Genomic DNA, 15670 nt, shown 5'->3' on the forward strand with positions numbered 1-15670 from the left:
AGAGACCATAGTGAAAGCCTCTCTTGGGAAATGATAAAATCAAGGCTGTTGGGGAGGTCAAAGCTGGGCGTGAGTGGGTAGGTGGAGATGGAGAAACTCCAAGGAGTATTACAAGACATTAGAGTGACATTTTGATTTTAATTCTGATACTTAATGCTTTTCTATAAATGATTTAATCCAAGTCAACAATTTCTTTTCCTTCCTTCCTTCCTTCCTCTAGCCCTCCTTTCACCCCCCCCCCCCTCTCTTTCTTCTTTCCTTCCTTTTTTTTCTACCCAGCATAAAGTATTTTACTGCAATAATAAACTATGAAATATATGTAGAACTAGGTGAAAGTAATAGTGGGAGTAGCTACTCAATCAGGCACTATTTAAATAAACATCTTTTTGTTCTTATTGGAGCAGAGTGATATGAAAGTAAAACTAAATGATCTTGAAAAACTGGTTTTTCTCCAGAGAGTTCTTGGACTTGCCTGCTCCTCTTCTGTTAAAAATATGAATTTAAACTAGTTACTTGTTAAAGTTGTGGCAGCTCTAAATATCCTATTTTGGGACATCCCAGGTGAGCACAAAGAAGAAAAGACAAGGAGGACTGGAAGGAGACCAGAGTGATCTTCCATCAGAGAGAGAAGGCTGCCAAAACCTGTGTACTACTGCTGCCTACAAAATGGAATTAGTCAAAGAAGATTTCTTGGCATACAGAGATTGTCCTGATCCAGGTGAGAGCTGGGGTTCAAAGGAAAAGAATTTCAGTGAGTGGAGATGAGAATGAGCGTGTTTCAGGTTTTAGGAACAGTCTGTGAATGATTAAAGTTCTTTTGATAGTTGTGTACAAGATGGGATTGTTCAATTGCATTTGTTCTATCAGAAGGAAATAGAGTCTTTAAAAAAAGGGATAGCTAAGTTGGACAGAGCATTAGCTATGTGACCCTGGGCAAATCACTTACCCCAATTGCCTCACCAAAAGGAGAGAGAGAGAGAGAGAGAGAGAAAGAATTATCTTCCTTAACAAAAAAATTAAATTAAATAGAATTTGGTCTGTCTTATGAATATTAATAAAATTCAACTCCCCACCTCAACCCACACAAACTTTATTTAACTTTACCCTATATTCCACCACTCTCTAATAACTAGCTGTTTCTTTTTAAAATTTACATCACTCCTTAAATCTATGGGTTTCTCCTCAGATGCTTCTTGCATTTTTGTTTATGTTCTTTTCTACTAAGCTTAACTTAATTGCTTAATGATTGACAAGGATATAGAACTACATTTCTTTTCTTTTTCATTTCCCCTCCTTTTTGATCTGATTTTTCTTGTGCAGCATAATAAATGTAGAAATATGTATAGAAGAATTGTACAAATTTAACATATATTGGATTATACAATATAGGGGCGGGAGTAAGGGGAAGGGAAGAGAAAAATTTGGAACACAGGTTTTGCAAGGGTGAATGTTGAAAACTATCTTTGCATGTATTTTGAAAATTAACAGCTATTATTAAAAATAATGAACTCCCAAACAAAAAAAAAATATTAGTCCTTTCCTAACCAATTTTAGTTAAGGAATACTTGAATTCAAATCTCACTTGTGACATCTACTAGCTGAGTGTGTCATTAATCTTCTGTTAAAACTTTCGTTTAACCTCGCCTGTAAAATGAAGATCGTTTTAGCATCCACTTTCCGGGATTTTTGTGAGGAGCAAATATGAAAATAATTGTAAATCCCTAATGCAGTGCCTGCCATCTAGTAAGTGTTGTGTCACTGAGAACTGTTTATTATAATTATTACGTTCCAAGCATTGTGAAAAGCGTTAAGGTTTATGTGAACTTTGACCTGAAGTGGGTGGAGCGCTAGCCTTGAAATCAGGATGACTTGAGCTCAAATGTGGCTTCAGACATTTCCTCTTTGTGATAATTCGGTGGATACATCACTTAGCTGCTGATTACGCGGTTTGTAGAGTGAAAAGACCACTGGCCTGAAATCAGAAGTAATCCAGGAAACGTGGAGGAAAGTGTGCACCAGTGAGGGTGAAGGACCTCTCTAATGTCTTGCATTTAGTTCTAATACTCATTTTCTTCCTCCGTAAAAAAAGGAAGAGCGGGCTAAGGGAACTCTTTAAGGTCCTGTCCAGCTGTGGCTCGGAAAAGGCCAGCAAGCGTTCCTTTGGTCGTTAGAAACCAAAAGGCAGAAGGTGCCACCCAGTGGCAATCCTCATCCGCAAACATTCCTCTAAAAGTTCCCTGTCACGTTGACTTTGGGTAGCGTGCCCAGCCTTGAAGTCGGGCTCATCTACCTAAGTTCAATTTGTCCTTCGACATTCACTTACGTGACTCTGGACTCGCCACTGAACCCTGTTCGTTTCAGTTCCTCACTTGTAAAAAGGAGCTTGAGAAGGAAATGGCAAACAATCCATTAACTTTACCCAGAAAACCCAGAATGGGATCGTGGAGAGGATGAAAAGGCTGAAAAACAATATGCTGAGGGTTGGTTCTACTTACTTTTACTCTGTTGGAATGAATATGAAAACTTGTTGGAGACCAAAAGGAAACCTTTCATGTAATTTTGTTGTTGTTTTATAGTTTTAAAATAGTTTCAAAAATAATAATATCCTTAAGTAGCAGATACTTGATTTGTCTCAGGAAAGTCACTTTTATATGGATTTGCTAGTTTCTCCTCCCTCCCCAATAAAAAGAATATAGGATGAAAAAAGCGGCTGTCAGAACCAATTTCAGTAGTTCTCAGTGTAGGAAAATTTTTGTCACTTAAAACAAGGCTTGTTGGTGATGAAATATCAAATTTTCATGAACAAATATCAAGAGAAATAATTACACATTGTTAAGAATTAAAATCTATAATCCGTTGAATGATTTGATGATGTCCACATTCAATATGTCTCTTCTTTTAACCTGCATAGGTATATAAGATCACTCTTGATATCCCAGTCAGCATCTGTTTCAGAATTACTGGAGTGAATGTCAAATAGGGAAGACGTTCTAGGAACAGATCATAATTCATCTGTTTGTGTAGCTGCAGCCCATGATTGTTTACTTGATATTTTTACTTTGGCCTGAATGCCCACACTACCACGAGGAGGCCTTTTCAGAGAAATTTGTGTACTTTCCTGCATCTTAAGTGCATGAACATCAACAACTACAGACACTAAGCCTTCTTCTCAATAAGCAAACACCGAAGTGACATCATTAGATTGGTGATCAACATCTACTTGTGTCTGGGGAGCTTCATATTCATATGCAATCCGGGTACTCACAGGCTTCTTCCCGACGGGGTGGAGGGGTCTGCAGGACTGGGGGTCGGCTGGGGCGGCGTCTGGCTGCTGAGCGGCCATTGGGGAGCTCCGTGCTTCTCCACTCTGGGGGCCGGGGCTGGCTCCTCCGGGCGCTCCTCGGGTCGGGATGGGGGTGGGGTAAGGCCGGCGTTCGTTGCAGTGTAACCACCGCGCGAGCCACCAGTCGCAGACACTGGCAGAAGTGCAGGTTCTTCTAGATGACTGACAGGACGTAGAAGCCGCAGGATGACTTCCGGCTGCTGAGTGGCGGCTCGGGGCTCTTTCACCCTGGGGGATGGGCCTGGCTCCTCGGGGCGCTCTTCGGTGGGGGTTGGGGGGCAGGGCCGGCGTCCGAGCCCGCCACCGGCGCAGGAAGAAGTGCAGGTTCTCGGGGATGACTGACGAGATGTAGAAGCCGCAGGATGACTTCCGGCTGCTGAGTTACGGCTCCGGGCTCTTTCACCCTGGGGGCTGGGCCCGGCTCCTCTGGTGGGGGTGGGGGGCAGGGCCGGGCTCTTTCACCCTGGGGGATGGGCCTGGCTCCTCGGGGCGCTCTTCGGTGGGGGTTGGGGGGCAGGGCCGGCGTCCGAGCCCGCCATCGGCGCTGGAAGAAGTGCAGGTTCTCGGGGATGACTGACGAGATGTAGAAGCCGCAGGATGACTTCCGGTTGCTGAGTTACGGCTCCGGGCTCTTTCACCCTGGGGGCTGGGCCCGGCTCCTCTGGTGGGGGTGGGGGGCAGGGCCGGGCTCTTTCACCCTGGGGGATGGGCCTGGCTCCTCGGGGGGCTCTTCGGTGGGGGTTGGGGGGCAGGGCCGGCTTCCGAGCCCGCCACCGGCGCTGGAAGAAGTGCAGGTTCTCGGGGATGACTGACCGGACGTAGAAGCAGCAGGGGGCGAAGTTGTCAGAGCAAATGACGGAGCAGTGGTTGCCTCCGCACCAGTCCGAGTGGTGGCCCCTCGGGAACCAGAACTAATAACTTTTTATTGACAGAACCCAGGCCAGGGTAATTTTTTACAACATTATCCCTTGCCCTCACTTCTGTTCCGATTTTTCCCCTCCCTCCCTCTACCCCCTCCCCCAGACGGCAAGCAGTCCTATACATGTTAAATATGTCACAATGTATGTGTGCAGAACCAGACAGTTCTCTTGTTGCACAGGGAAAATTGGATTCAGAAGGTAAAAATAACCTGGGAAGAAAAACAAAAATGCAAACCGTTCATACTCATTTCCCAGTGTTCTTTCTTTGGGTGCAGCTGATTCTGTCCATCCTTGATCAATTGAAACTGAGTGTGCCAAAATGTTTGTGGCAGCCCTGTTTGTAGTAGCTAGAAGCTGGAAAATGAATGGATGCCCATCAAGTGGAGAATGGCTGAGTAAATTGTGGTATGTGAATGCTATGGAATATTATTGTTCTGTAAGAAATGACCAGCAGGATGAATACAGAGAGGCTTGAAGAGACTTACATGAATTGATGCTGAGTGAAATGAGCAGAACCAAGAGATCATTATATACGTCAACAACGATACTGTATGAAGATGTATTCTGATGGAAGCGGATTTCTTTGACAAAGAGACCTAATTCAGTTTCAATTGATCAATGATGAACAGAAGCAGCTACACCCAAAGAAAGAACACTGGGAAATGAATGTAAACTGCTTGCATTTTTGTTTTTCTTCCCGGGTTATTTTTACCTTCTGAATCCAATTCTCCCTGTGCAACAAGAGATCTGTTGGTTCTGCACACATATTTTGTATCTAGGATATACTAGGACATATTCAACATGTATAGGACTGCTTGCCATCTCTAGGGGAGGGGGTGGAGGGTGGGAGGGAAAAATCGGAACAGAAGTGAGTGCAAGGGATAATGTTGTAAAAAAAAAATTACCCAGGCATGGGTTCTGTCAATAAAAAGTTACTATAATTAAAAAAAAAAAAAAAAAAAAAAAAAGAAAGAAAGAAACTGAGTGGATCTTCTCTTTGTGGAAGAAATCCACTTCCTTCAGAATACATCCTCATACAGTATCGTTGTTGAAGTGTATAAGGTCGTTATTATTATTATTATTTTTTTTTTTTACCTTGCTTCCCTCCTCTTTTAAATAGTGGTGGTTGTTGTTTAGTTATTTCTGACCGTACTTGAAGTTTTCTTGACAAAGCCACTGGAGAGGTTTGCCATTTCCTTTTTCAACTCATTTCATGGGGAAATTGAAATAGGATTAAGTATTTGAATCTGGATTTGAACTCAAGTCTTCTTGACTTCAAGCCTGGTACTCTATTCATGGCTCCGGCTTGATGCTTTCCTCTCTTAAGCAGGGATCATAATAACACCTACTCCCAGCATTATTGTTGAGAGTCACACTGCATATTTGTAAAGCATATCTGCCCAGCAAAGTGCTTGGCAAAGAGTGATCACTTTATAAGCATAAATCACTCACCCTCATTTTGGTTTTCTCATTTGTAAAATGGAGACAATAATAGCAGCTCATTATCAAATTGAATATTTGTAAAGTGCTTAGAAAACCACCTGGCAAATAGGGATGACTTTGGAATTGGAATTGGAATGTAATATTATTACATCCCAAACATCATGTTGAGGGGATGGGGTTTACAACAGCCAAGAAATGCCATGGATAGAATGCAAAGTGGGGACTGCAAATCTGGCCTCAGATTTGCCTCAATTCATTCTGAATCTTAACATAATCCTTACAGTGTTTTTTACAAACCGATTTAATCTTTTGTATTATCAGCTCATTCCCATCTTCTGTATATGTCTCATGTTCCCAATACATCCAGAATCATTTCTAGTTGTCCTGATCTATATCTAGCCACTGGATGCAAATGACCCCAGATGGAGGAGAAAGTGAGTTTGGTGACTTTGTTCAGCCCTCCCTCAATTAAATCCAATTTATTTGCATGTCATAGCATCACCCAGTGATGTCATGGTCTTCTTTAAAAATGAAGGACAAACAACCTCTGTGAGTAGTAGTAGGGGCTATTCTTCTGGATACTCAATTAGATCTGGTCATGTGAGCAACACAACTCTCTGTTCTTTTCTTTCCTCCATCTTCCCTCCTTTTCTCCTTCTCTCCCTCCCTCCCTTTCTTTCTTCCTTTCCTCCTTTCTTTTTCTATCACTGTCTCTCTGTCTTTCTCTTTTTTCATTTTTCCCTTTTCTCTGTCCACATGGAGTATCTTACTTTTACTTGTGAGTGGTCTGCCAAAGAAATGTAAATTTTGATAGCTGAAATCTCACAAGATATCTTGGGGTTTACAGGACTTAAATGCAATCGCAAGATGACTGAAGATTGCCCTGGATGCAGTGGGAGACCTTGGCCTTTTAAAATTAAGGTCTTTAACAGATCTCAGTTTCACTGCCCAACCCGTAATTAAAACTAGATAAGAAATGAGGCAGAGAATGGCTTCTTTTTACTTAGTTAAAAAAAAAATCTGGGAGGGAAGATTCTCAAGATTTATGGCCAAAATAAAAACAATTGCTATTTATATTCACTGTGAGTCAAAAACTTTCAGACCTCCAGAACTAGCTCTGAAAACATTAGTACAAAGAAGTCACTGAGGGGGTCATTTAACCAGTAACTGTTAGAAGCCATTAAGAGAGAAGCAGAATCTAGAGTTTTATCCCACCAAGAAAATATTAAAAAAATAAAAATTGAATAAATATATACATATATATATACTGTTCTTTTTTGTCATGTCATCTATGTTTAAAATCAAATTAGCCTTTTCCTGAAGTCATTTTCATATACCTTTATTTTTTGTTTAATTGTCCATTAACCTGTCGATCTGTGTATTTGTGCCTCTCAGAACCTGTGTGAATGTAATTAGGTATACCTACATTAACCATGTCTGCTAGTTTTGTTACTTCTAAGATAGACTGAGTCTGGGAGAGCTGTGGTCACTGCTCTCTTTGTCTCCTCTGCTTTGGTTTTCACCCAGACCCCTGCTCCCCTACACCTAAAAGTGCTAGTGTTCCTTTCCTCTTTGGAACTGTGAGCAGGGTTCGTCCTCCCTTGTGATTGACCACATGCACTCCTCTCTATTCTAGAACTGAGATCAGAACTGTGTATGGGCAATAGAGTTGCCAATCAACACCAGCTATACTGCATGCCAGAATAGGATCTTCTATAATCTCTTTCTGGTCAGTTGTCTCACCCCCTTACCATTTATAGAGTAAGCATTCCTTAACTTCTGCTATCGCTGGCGCTGCTGTCATGGCTGCTTTCAAAGCTCCTTCTGTGTTATGGGCTAGAACTCTGAACTTGAAACAAAGGATTCTTACAAGGTACTAAGTCAGTGGAATTGATAGAGACAATAGTTATCTAATTTAGCATGGTGCTTAACAGTTCTCTAGTTCAGTACATGTACTTAGTACTTACTATAGTTCTACAAGATTCACATCTTTGATAAGAGAGCATATATAAGCTAGGAGCCTCAGCCAGTATTCATTTAGGGAGATTCAGAAGTCAGAGAAGGCAGGCAGGAGCTTAAGTTCTCAGAACCCAAGATCAGATTGAAAGGCTTTCCAGAAAGCTGCCCAGCCCCAGGAAGGAGATAATAAAGGATCTGGACTATAAGAAAGCTAACTGGGCCCCAGGAAAGGAGACAAGACTGAAAGAGATAATAAAGGATTGGGACTTTAACACCTGGCTGAACTTGTGGTGATTACTGAACTGACACGAAGGCTGCTCCCAGAGAACCCCAAGAAAACCCCAACAAGAGACTATTGCCTTTTAGAGAAGAATATTACACTTCTGGAAGGCCAGGGCCCACCCTGCTATCATTTCTCCTACTAACTTCTTAAATTGTCATTGGCTGGAAAAATGTCTTGTTTTGACCTTTTTTTGGTTTTGCTGCTCTAAAAATTTATTTGAGGTGTTATTTTAAAGTTGTCTGAAGGGAAATACTAGAAGAATTCATTTGGGTCTCAGGCTGTCATCTCAGGCTGTCATCTTGGATCCTGCATTGCAGTTTTTTAAAGTGATATCCTTTTCTCAAATTTCCCTTCTCTACTCCACCTCCCACTCAGTTGCCAGAGTGATCTGAGTTATAGGCCTACACTTGTGCTTAATAAAGTCCACTATGTGGGGATTAAAATTGTCCTACCTACAATAAAGGAGACTGAGGAAGAGCTCTGAGCCAATGACACTTTGTTAAAGGATCCACGGTCCCCTCTAATGAAGTGGATCTCACATTTTCCTCATGGTTTGAGATGTGTCCTCATTCTGGGGCCCTATTTTTATAGAGCCAGATATCTAGACATTTAAGAACATAATAATTCTATGAATTGACATAAGATTCATAAGATAAATAAGCAAAATGATGTGTCAGAAGATCATGAATTGAACAAGCAAGGAGTATCTCCACTGACTAGCTGGTCATAAGATGAATGGCCTTCTCCTTAGGTTAGGCAAAAGGAAATGGTACAATTTATCAGATGAAGCAGGGCCCATCTGACTAGGTGGTCATAAGAGGGTCATCTGTTCTTATTGGACAAGAGAGAATGACCTGAAGGTGCAAAAATATACTGGGTTACTTTTTACATAGTTGAGTCACCACTGCTACACTGACCTTGGTTGCTATGACAAGGAAAAACAAAGGTGGAGGGCTCTAACTTCCTATAATTAAACAAAGGAACTTAGAATTTTCAGTTCATAGCTCTGGGGCCTAATATAGAGAACTTTGACATGACTCTATTAAATTGATTAATATTGATTGGAATAGATTAGGGGTGCAAATGAATTGTTTCTCACATTCCTCCCTTTCAATCTCCAGGAAAATGCTAATCTTTCTTTGAATCATTACAATTGAAATGCATGGAAGGCTGTCCTCAATGAGCAATGCAAAACCAGAAGGGAGCAGCCCCCTTACTAGGGTGCAAAAGTGACACTAGAGAAGAGGGAAATGGGCATAACTTATAACATATTCATTATGTTCCATTATGAGTTAATACTTTATAATATATTAAATGTAACTATCTGTGGTGATGCTCTCACTAACCAAGAACAGTTAAACATGTCATACAAGACATGAAAATTCAGGGATCATGGGGCATTTGTTCAAGCATGGCAGTATAAACATTGTTTGTCATACATACAATTCTGGAAATCTTTTGAGTTTATGAAAATGACTCAAATAATTTTGACAAACATCACATTATGGTGATACAAGGCCTCTAATGTACTCCTATGGTATACTAGAATCTAGTGGATTTGGTTTTCCAGTTTAGATTGCAGAGATTTCCCTTCTCTGTTAAACATCTCTGGCAAAATAGATCTAAATACAATTCTATTACAATATCTAGGTCAGGTAGTAAATGTCAATTCAAACCTTAATAGCACTAATATGAATATCACTAGATCAGAGAACTTGCAAATTCAAATAACAACTAAAAATGCTGAACCAGAATTTTATATTTGATATCTATAATTACCTAATCTTATTACAACTAAGATGGCACAATGAATAGAGCATCAGCCCTGAAATCAGGAGAATCAGAGTTTAAATTTGGCCTCGGACATGTAACACTTACTTGCTGGGACACTCTGGACAAGTCATTTAACCCCAATTGCTTCACCAAAACAAACCCCTTCCTATTTATTAAATCAATTTAATATTTATCACTCTAGCTATTTTCTCTTATCTGTTCATCCTCCCCTAGGAAAATGAGATTTTGCTAGGGAATTTTTAATAGGGAATTTTAAGATGACCCCTGAATTCATTTAAAAGTTGCCAAAATAATTGCAATTGTCAGAAAAAGTTCTGGAATGGAATATATAAATACATTTGATGGTTGATATCAAGATAATTTGGGCCAAATAAGTTATTTATAATAAAACATTTTTGCCTTTGAAAACATGTTCAAAATTCAGGTGGTAATAATAAAAACAAGCAAAATTGGTTTTTCTCATTTAGGTAACACAAGATATTTTATGATTTTTCTTAAAAAATACAAAAACTAAAGGTGTATTGCTAAATTGTTAGTAGAAAAATAATTTGGTTCCACAAATTGTTCCATTACTACCCAGTTATCCTCACATTAATTTTAAGAAGGACTAAAATTTTAGGCTAACTACCTCAAGTCATACCTGTATTTTATTATAACAGTTCCAATATGCTTCCACATTAATCTATGAAATGAATACTTAATATTGTATTTATACTGATAACTTCCATGTTGATAGAAATTTGCCAAAGAAAGAAATAGGGACATTATAAAGGAAGGGAAAACTGTTTCCTTAACCCCATGTCAATTCCATACTGGAGTCACTAGATAGCCACTGTTATTGAACCATACTTGAGATGGAATATTTTCCACTTAAAAGAAAATATTGGGTAAATCAAGTGAGGAATAGCCTACTTCAGCCTATGGCAAGAATCATTCTTCCAGCCTTCTCCCCAAGAACTCTACTTATAATTCATGGATGTTAACCCCATAGAATTACTGGCATTATGGATCATTGACTAATAAGATTCCTTGATGATCATACCTGGAATCATGCTCAGAATAATGTCAAGTACAGTCCCATGAAGTCTAGCAGCAAGTACCAGTAATCATAGCTTCTTGGTTTTAGGTGGATTAAGTTATTAAGGACCATATATCCTTGGTATAGGTGAAAAAATTCAAAGTGTTTAATTTTATAAATCTAAAACAAACCACATTCTCAGATCAGCTCTGAAGGGGCTTCTTCCTTTTAAATATATGTCTCAGATGCCAAGATTTAACACAAACTCAATATAAAATAGAGTTATAAAAAGAATTAGTATGTTAAAAATATACAATTCATCTAAAACTTCAGAAAACTTTAATTGTATCATGAGGGCCTGAATAAAAATGTCATTGTCTCCTTTGATATCATTTAATAAATGTTTCACACCAATTTTCCATGTGAAATTTTTAATACAGTTTTTAAAATTGTGTCACATTTCCTATTGATCATATTATCATGATGAAAGAATGTTATAGGGTAGACTTATATAAATTAAATAGCTCACCAATTGTAAGACTTTATGGTCTTTATTATCTGTGAATCAAATGACAAGTCAAAATGATCTCTTACTATATACTAGCATGTATTACTTAATCAAAAATCACCAATAGAATTGATCTTCTTTTTCTTATTATTTTTACTTTTCTTTATCAATGGAATTTTCTTTGTGAGGAGAAAGGCAGGGACAGTGTAGCATATTAGTTCTGTTTGATTTCAGGTATGAGTCTTAGGTAACCAAGTATGACAAGATGTCATGGTCAGGTTCAGAATTAGCCAGATGGGAAATTTTCTTATTTACTAAGATGGGAATAGGTCAAAAGAATCCTACCTTCACTTTTACAAGGTCATTTTCTTTACTTTCCCAGGGACAAACATCTCTACTGTGGCAGTCAGATTGTAGGGGAACATGGCATTTCATATGAATGATGAACCAGCAGTCAAGGGTCAAGATGCAAAGTCAAGACACTAATACCTGGCTTCAAGACTTAGAATAGCAACAAACTGAAGTTCTTCAAATAGCAAAATTTCACTATTTTTTTTTTTTTACTTAGGGCTAGATAATTATTATTTTCCTTTATATATTAGCCATAAAATCCCATCTAGAATTAAAAAAAAAAAAAAAAAAACATTCAGTTATTGTTCCCTACCTTAGTCTACAGATAAAGCCAAAGGGAGAACATTAGACAATTTCTAGAATACAATGGGATGGAAATGAGATGAGATTCTTCCAAGAGTTTATGGAGACAATGGGTCATACCTGGGCACAATTTTCTTGGTAAAGGTTATAATATCAGAAGGAGCTGTGGCTTTAGAAGTAGGGAATAGTTCAGTCTTGGTCAAGGACTTACCTGAGCACAATAATATTCTTTTTCTGTAAGTGCTCAAAAAGGGGTGCAACTAATGGCCATTGTGATTTGAAATATAAGATAATTAAAAGCTACACAAATTAACAAGTGCCTGTCATGCAAGTTGCCACTAGGATAGTATCTGGTGTAACCCAACCCACTCTTGCTTAATTAAATCTGTTATACCTGTCTCAGTCATCCAGACCCAAAGATCTGTTGAACCTTGTATTATTGTTTCCACTTCTTCACTACAAATTCATACACAGCTAATAGTTGGTTTAATAATGGCATTAAAAGATACACAAGTTTCTAAATGATTCCAAATTATCTCCTTTTTATTATTCAAGAGTTTCAGTTCTCTGCTTTAGTTAAATACCTTTCAAACTTATCAATTCATAGAAAGTTATCTTATTACTCCTGGAATTTTCATGCTAATTCTAGTAGTTTAGGTAGTGCCTACCATGTGCCAGGCTTTTTCTATGTATTGAAGGTTGCTTAAACCTGCTTTGAGTAATACTTTAAAATTTTTAGTCTATAATTTCCCAGTTTTGTTAACATTCCATGCCAATTAGAAAAAGTACATGTAAAAGGTATAGCATTTTGCTCAGTTGTATTCCCACAATACAATATAGCACTCATTCTGTACATAAGCCAGTCACTGTGGTAAGCACTTCACAACTGGGGTTTTCTTCCAACAACACTGGGAGCTAGGTGTAAATATTTGTTATTGCTTTTATACATTCAAAAACTGATTAGATTCTCTAATTTACTATTATTACAATTTCCAACCCAATCAATTTTGATTTATAATCAATAATTAAACTTCATTTATTTTTAGTTGGTATATAATTAAAAAAAAATCTTGGTGATGCTACCAACTTTGCATTACTGCTTCTTTGTTTCCTTGCATTACCCACAGAGCCAAATCAATTCTTTTAAATTTTCTAAATTATTAACCTTTTAGCATAGACTTTTGAAACCAGAGCATAGAGATAATTCTTTCTCTATCAATCAATTAATTAGCATGCATTTTATGAAACATTTTGTGATGTTAGATTGATTGGGGAAGAAAGATATGCAGCAACTATCAAAAAGAATGCTTAAGAATGCTATTTCAGTGGAATTAAGACCCTCTCTGAAACTTTCTTTTCAAAACTCCAAAACTCTTTACTTTCAAAACCCTAATTTATGCTGAATGTGCGAACTCCAAATTTCTTTACCGGTCCAATCTTTCTTAACTTTTTTTTATTTTGTTATGCATTTCTACTCTTTCTTTTTTTCTACTTACTTAATTTCTTTAATAAACCTCTTTTTAGTTTTTTAATGGTGGCAAACACATACTTTAGACCAATTTCTGTGAGGGCTTTTGAACAATTAGGATTACTTATACTCATAAATATTTTTTGTAAGTGATAGGCAAATAAACTAAAAAACAACTCACTCAGCACAACAAATTCCTCATTTTAGGCTGTCACAGATTTTAGCAAGCAAGATGACTTGAGAGAAGAAATGATCTACCCCTCAAAGTCAGCTTCTTTTTTTTTTATTTTTTTTATTTAATAGCCTTTTATTTACAGGATATATACATGGGTAACTTTACAGCATTAACAATTGCCAAACCTCTTGTTCCAATTTTTCACCTCTTACCCCCCCCCCTCCCCTAGATGGCAGGATGACTAGTAGATGTTAAATATATTAAAATATAAATTAGATACACAATAAGTATACCTGACCAAAACGTTATTTTGCTGTAGAAAAAGAATCAGACTCTGAAATATTGTACAATTAGCTTGTGAAGGAAATCAAAAATGCAGGTGTGCATAAATATAGGGATTGGGAATTCAATGTAATGGTTTTTAGTCATCTCCCAGAGTTCTTTTTCTGGGCATAGCTAGTTCAAGTTCATTACTGCTCCATTAGAAATGATTTGGTTGATCTCGTTGCTGAGGATGGCCTGATCCATCAGAACTGGTCATCATCTAGTATTGTTGTTGAAGTATATAATGATCTCCTGGTCCTGCTCATTTCACTCAGCATCAGTTCGTGTAAGTCTCTCCAGGCCTTTCTGAAATCATCCTGTTGGTCATTTCTTACAGAACAGTAATATTCCATAATATTCATATACCACAATTTATTCAGCCATTCTCCAACTGATGGACATCCATTCAGTTTCCAGTTTCTAGCCACTACAAAAAGGGCTGCCACAAACATTCGTGCACATACAGGTCCCTTTCCCTTCTTTATAATCTCTTTGGGATATAATCCCAGTAGTAACACTGCTGGATCAAAGGGTATGCACAGTTTGATAACTTTTTGAGCATAGTTCCAAACTACTCTCCAAAATGGTTGGATTCGTTCACAACTCCAAACAATGCATCAATGTCCCAGTTTTCCCGCATCCCCTCCAACAATCATCATTATTTTTTCCTGTCATCTTAGCCAATCTGACAGGTGTGTAGTGGTATCTTAGAGTTGTCTTAATTTGCATTTCTCTGATTAATAATGACTTGGAGCATCTTTTCATATAACTAGAAATAGTTTCAATTTCTTCATCTGAGAATTGTCTGTTCATATCCTTTGACCATTTTTCAATTGGAGAATGGCTTGATTTTTTATAAATTAGAGTTAATTCTCTATATATTTTGGAAATGAGGCCTTTATCAGAACCTTTGACTGTAAAAATATTTTCCCAGTTTATTGCTTCCCTTCTAATCTTGTCTGCATTAGTTTTGTTTGTACAAAAACTTTTCAGTTTGGTATAATTGAAATTTTCTATTTTGTGATCAGTAATGATCTCTAGTTCAAAGTCAGCTTCTTTTATGTTAAAAATGCATTCATCTAGCTATTTTGACAATGTCTGAGGGGTTTGGCCAAAGCACAACTATGGCATAGGAATGTAACAGGTATTGCACTATTTGAAATCTGATAAGAGATTACTTTTCTGAAGGGCTCAGGATGTAATTTTTCCCCTATATCCTTTCAAATCCCTCAAAATTAAGTCCATGTATTTTTTTTTTTAAGAATTTGCAAATTCTGCTTTTACCTCTCAAAATTTTTGTATTTTATACCTTCGTAAACCATGAGTTCATCTTAATTTGATCTTTTCTAATCTAATCCAGAATGATGAAGAATTAAGCAATATCAATAGTTCATTTGTTCTAAGCTGATTTTGGGAGATTGGTTAATAAAATTCCATAAAGCTCTAAGTAAAGTTTTGATTACTTATCAATTGGTCAAAACAACCCTAAATTATTTTTATTCTCAAACCAAACTTTACTCAATTTAATTGCTCTTTCTTTAGTCATTCCTATTCCTACTCCCCACATAGGAAGTCCATCCTTTTTCCAATTGGGATCCTATAAGATTCATTTCTCCTATTATGCCCGACTCCATCTATCCTGTAGGATTCCTGACCAGGTGTAGCACTTCTTTAGAGGAACTGAAGAATTAGACTGAATATCCAAGGACACTGCTTATTGGCTTTTCCTTCTGACAAATTCTGGGATAATCCCAGAAGATCTGAGGAAAAATACTAGGACA

At 37.8% G+C, this 15670-nt stretch overlaps 1 protein-coding gene across 1 annotated transcript in view; it reads left to right on the plus strand.

The window, feature by feature from the left end:
- Window positions 1-581: 581 nt before the first annotated feature.
- LOC100925861 (major histocompatibility complex class I-related gene protein) overlaps window positions 582-15670 on the plus strand; it is a 49175-nt gene continuing 34086 nt past the window's right edge. The window contains exon 1 of the mRNA XM_012544666.3: window positions 582-718. Within this exon, the coding sequence (XP_012400120.1) occupies window positions 667-718 (52 nt within the window). The 5' untranslated portion in view covers window positions 582-666. The remainder of the gene's footprint in view (window positions 719-15670) is intronic.

Source organism: Sarcophilus harrisii, chromosome 3 (genome assembly GCF_902635505.1).
Source record: "Sarcophilus harrisii chromosome 3, mSarHar1.11, whole genome shotgun sequence".
NCBI classification, from domain to species: Eukaryota; Metazoa; Chordata; class Mammalia; order Dasyuromorphia; family Dasyuridae; genus Sarcophilus; species Sarcophilus harrisii.